The 3,855-nt window shown below is 55.1% G+C and overlaps 1 protein-coding gene across 1 annotated transcript; it reads left to right on the forward strand.

Moving 5' to 3' along the window:
• Nucleotides 1–2,869: 2,869 nt before the first annotated feature.
• GNI_164000 (hypothetical protein) lies at nucleotides 2,870–2,968 on the forward strand (the record flags this gene model as incomplete). Its single annotated transcript, XM_011134830.1, has 1 exon — nucleotides 2,870–2,968. A coding segment is annotated over one exon (99 nt), but the record flags the coding sequence as incomplete, so codon positions are not given.
• Between the last annotated feature and the right edge of the window lie 887 nt (nucleotides 2,969–3,855).

The following is a 3,855-nucleotide window of genomic DNA, read 5'->3' on the forward strand; positions in this document are numbered from 1 at the left end:
GGACCCTTCCGGGTGGCAGACTTGAAGGCGATTCCAACGACGGAGCCAGTCATAGTCCGAAAGGCAGGATCCCAGAAACTCCGAGGGAGGCGCCAAGGCCAGAACTTCGGCGACACCCTTACCGTCTGATACCACCGCTATCCTCGCGATGCAATCGGTGACGGGCGACAACTTCCCATTCGGGCCGATGAACGCTGCCAGCGCCTCCCAACCCCCAACCCCAATCAAGCGTAAACCTGGAATTGCCTTCATTGAAAAATAAGTGTAAAAAAACTGGCTCTTAACGAACGTTATGTCTCCCGTGATGAGCTGAATAGCTCACTCATTATACGTATTGGTGGGATGGTAGGTGGTTCGTCCATGGTGGATCGGGGGGCCGGGGTAGCTCTATTGCCGTTGGCCTTGTGTTCCGCATCACCGTCGATGGCTACGATGTCTGGCAGTTGTCCTTGCATTTGTAGTTGTTAGTCGCGGGAACGAATTTTGTCGAGGGCATTTTGTATTGAAATTTCTTTCGACATCGTTATGTCCCTGGACGACTCAGCGGGTGGTGTGTTCTTTTTTCCAAAAGCCGGTGGCGTTGTATCCACCACATGCCCACGAACTTTCATTCCACTAGCACGCCGTACCACTCTTACCAGTCCTCGCGCTTTCCCGGGCGGTCCTCTAGACTCCTGGTCCACTGCGCGGTTGGGGCTGGGGCTTACTTCCTTCACGTACTCAGAGCTAGCATGGGTGACGAGCCGGTGTTAAGCCAGGTTGCGACGAAGTGCGTGGAGTCAAGCCTACTGCTTGCTGCCGGCCCGGCTCCGAGGTCACGACCACCTCGTCCCCGATGGTTACGACCACCCCGACCCCGATATCACGACCTTAGCCCTGATGTCACGACCCCGGCCGAAGAGTTTAACGGTTTCTTCAATTCCCATCCCAACACCCAAAAGTGTGAACCAGTCTCGCTGACAAGTCCGCACTTTCACACCACACACTAATTATCAATACTCGGTTCCATGTGTTGTCGCACCACAGCTTCGCTTGCACCGAATTAATTTACTCACACTTGACAATCAACTTAACATGTGGCGAATATACCAATAAAAAAATAACCTAACTTTATGACGTGAAATCGATTCGGGGCGAAGCTGTGGCATGGTGCTGATTTTAAGTGGTTGAAGCCAGGAGCCGGAAGCTATACAAGTAGTAATTATTTTCTTTGCGTGTGCGGGTTATTCAAGGATCGCAAGCATAGCCTCGGAATCCCTCAAGCAGCGGAGAGAAAGACCGATACATGGGCACGAATGGTGGTATACCTACCTGTTTGGTCAAACCACCTTTTTAGTAATATTAGAAATCAATAATACTGCCTGTACCTTCGGTGCAACCCCTAGTTCACGCAGTCATACAAAAGGCCTGCTGACCAAAAGGCCTGCTGACCAGTAATACATTCTGCAAGCGCTTCAGGTGTAGTGCGCCTGGGCACCACGGTGCAAGGTCTCCGTTGGGGGCGTAGGAAGCACAGCAACCCTTGCAGGTGTCAACTCACTGCGACTCTGATGCACGGGAGCAGGTGTGGCCATAGGACTAGAAGTGGTGGCAGGGGCAGTCGCCGGGCTGGGAGAGGCAGGGGGACATAGCATTCAATTCGTTAACAGCGCCAACTGCGCTTCCTGGAATAGACCTTCGTACGTCGTATCGGTCCAGGTATCGATCGGGCAGAGGGTTCATGTAGGGTGACTGAGGAGAGGAAGTAACAATGTCCTTTGGCCATACCGAGCGGCAAGCAATAGTTGCTTTGTCCGCCTAATCCGAAGCTCAAGTTGCTATGATATCGGTCGTACCGAAGCCTTCCTTAACAAAATCAATGCTATCAGCATTCAAGCTTTTCATCAGATTCAGTAACGTACGTCGCAACATACGTCGCAGCATCCACGACCTTCCGATTCACTCCCTGTCGAGTTCGTCACCTTTGCATAGAGCTTCTCAAGGGAGGTCAGTCTTCGATAACGCGTCTAGACAAAGTCGGCGATATCACTCCCGGTCCGACTTGACTACTGCCGGTCATTGGAGCCGAAAGCGTTTTTTCGGCAAGCTGGTCTCAAACAGCTCTTCAGACTGGCGAACTTCTTTTGGAGAGACTCCAGCTCCTGACGCACCATGAGTAGCTTGCCTGGTATTCCGGGGTGTTATGAACGCCGAAATAAGTATGCATTGTTTCGACAATCCAGTCATGACGTTGTCGAGATCCCACATACCAGTTCCTCCGCACCGATGTCTGGCGACCTACCCCTGGGTTGTCCCGTCGATGAGACTGCCGCGGTCGACGGCCGAGGGGCGTGGCTAGAAAAAAGAGACTGCAGAGTGGTTGCGCGCGGTTGTGATGAAAGCACACGCGACCCTGCTGGCATAATCATCGGCTTGTTCGGTAGCGACTCGGTTGACTGACTCATCCAATGCATCATAATAAATTGTGAGCAACTCACCTCTGGAGACTGACACAGAGAATGGCTGGGGTCCTCCTACGGCAGCGGCAATGTCTTCGCCGGTATGACCACAGTGCCGGGCAATGAGTTTGTCCGCCACGGTGCGGACCAAAAGTTCCTCCATCCACGCCCACTCGCGCAGCTCGTAGTTCTCGTAGTCAGTGAGGCCGGTGACTTTAACCTCGTGACCTACGGGGAATGAGGCTGGAGACCCTCCGGCCTCTGGATTTCCGCCTTCTGGAAAGTAGGTAGATAAAAGGCGGTCTCTGCAGGCCTCGTAGGCCTTGCGATAGCGCCGCTGCAGCATGGTCCAGCGCCCCTCGCCCGCGAAACGCCAGCAAGTGTCGAGGCGAGACTCGTAACGTGACCGTCGTGGCTTCAAGTCGACGCAGTCGCCGCGCAAACACTTCGCCACGTCCGCCGCCATCGCCTTCGCCACAGGGTCCGAGAAAGCCTGGGAGGTATCAGCCTGGGAGGTACCAGCCTGGGAGGTAGCAGGCATAGCAAGCCACAGCCTGACCGCCTGCTGCAGCATTGTTTCTCCGACAGAGATCTTAGGGGCGCGCTGGACCGCTATTGGCTTCCAGTCGAGGTGTCGTTTCGCGCATTCATACGCGGCAACGGGGTACCAACGCGCCAGAACTGCGAGAGTCCGCAGCATTTGCTCCGGCGACATAGCTTCCCCGGTAGCGGTCCAGCAAGCCTGTCGCTGTTCGTACTCCTCTAACTGTCGACGGGTCAGGAATGGACCACCACTCCATGGACCGGTGGGAACGTCATGTGAAGGGCTGCAGCGCGACTCGAGCCATCGGAGCACAGCCCTCGGCTGGTATTGGTCTTCCTCGATGAAGGGTCCGGTCTCTCCACCAACGTAACGCGACCAAATATCCCGCGTCCACCTGCCCAGGGCGATTGTATTCTCGGCCGGCCGCTCCGAGCTGAAGGACGTTGAAGCCTGTCCTTGAGCGCCGCCCGCCAGCACCCCGACGATGCCGACTTGCAACCAAGCCGATTTGCATTGAAGCGTTCTCATGTCCACTATTTTCTCAAACCCAAATATCGGTTCCGGCTTGCCCGTCTTGTCCAACAGTGCATCAAGTGGCGGGCCCTGTTAAACCGCCGTCCTAAATGGTCGTCCGCGGGCCGGGCCGGGCCTGCGAGGAAGCCTTGTTGGGACGACACAGCGCCTCTTTCTAACCCCAACGGCAATACTACCAATAATGGAAAGCGCAATGGACCGAGACTTCTCGATGAGCACTAGATGCTCGTTGGCAACACTGAAGTTGGACTGGAACCCACGTCCTCTGCATGCCACTACGTCGCCGCCCAACCGGCTGCTGTACTCCTCCAACTTACCGCGAGTTAGAAACCACCTGTT

This window comes from Gregarina niphandrodes (genome assembly GCF_000223845.1).
Source record: "Gregarina niphandrodes unplaced genomic scaffold scaffold00051, whole genome shotgun sequence".
In the NCBI taxonomy this organism is placed as follows: Eukaryota; Apicomplexa; class Conoidasida; order Eugregarinorida; family Gregarinidae; genus Gregarina; species Gregarina niphandrodes.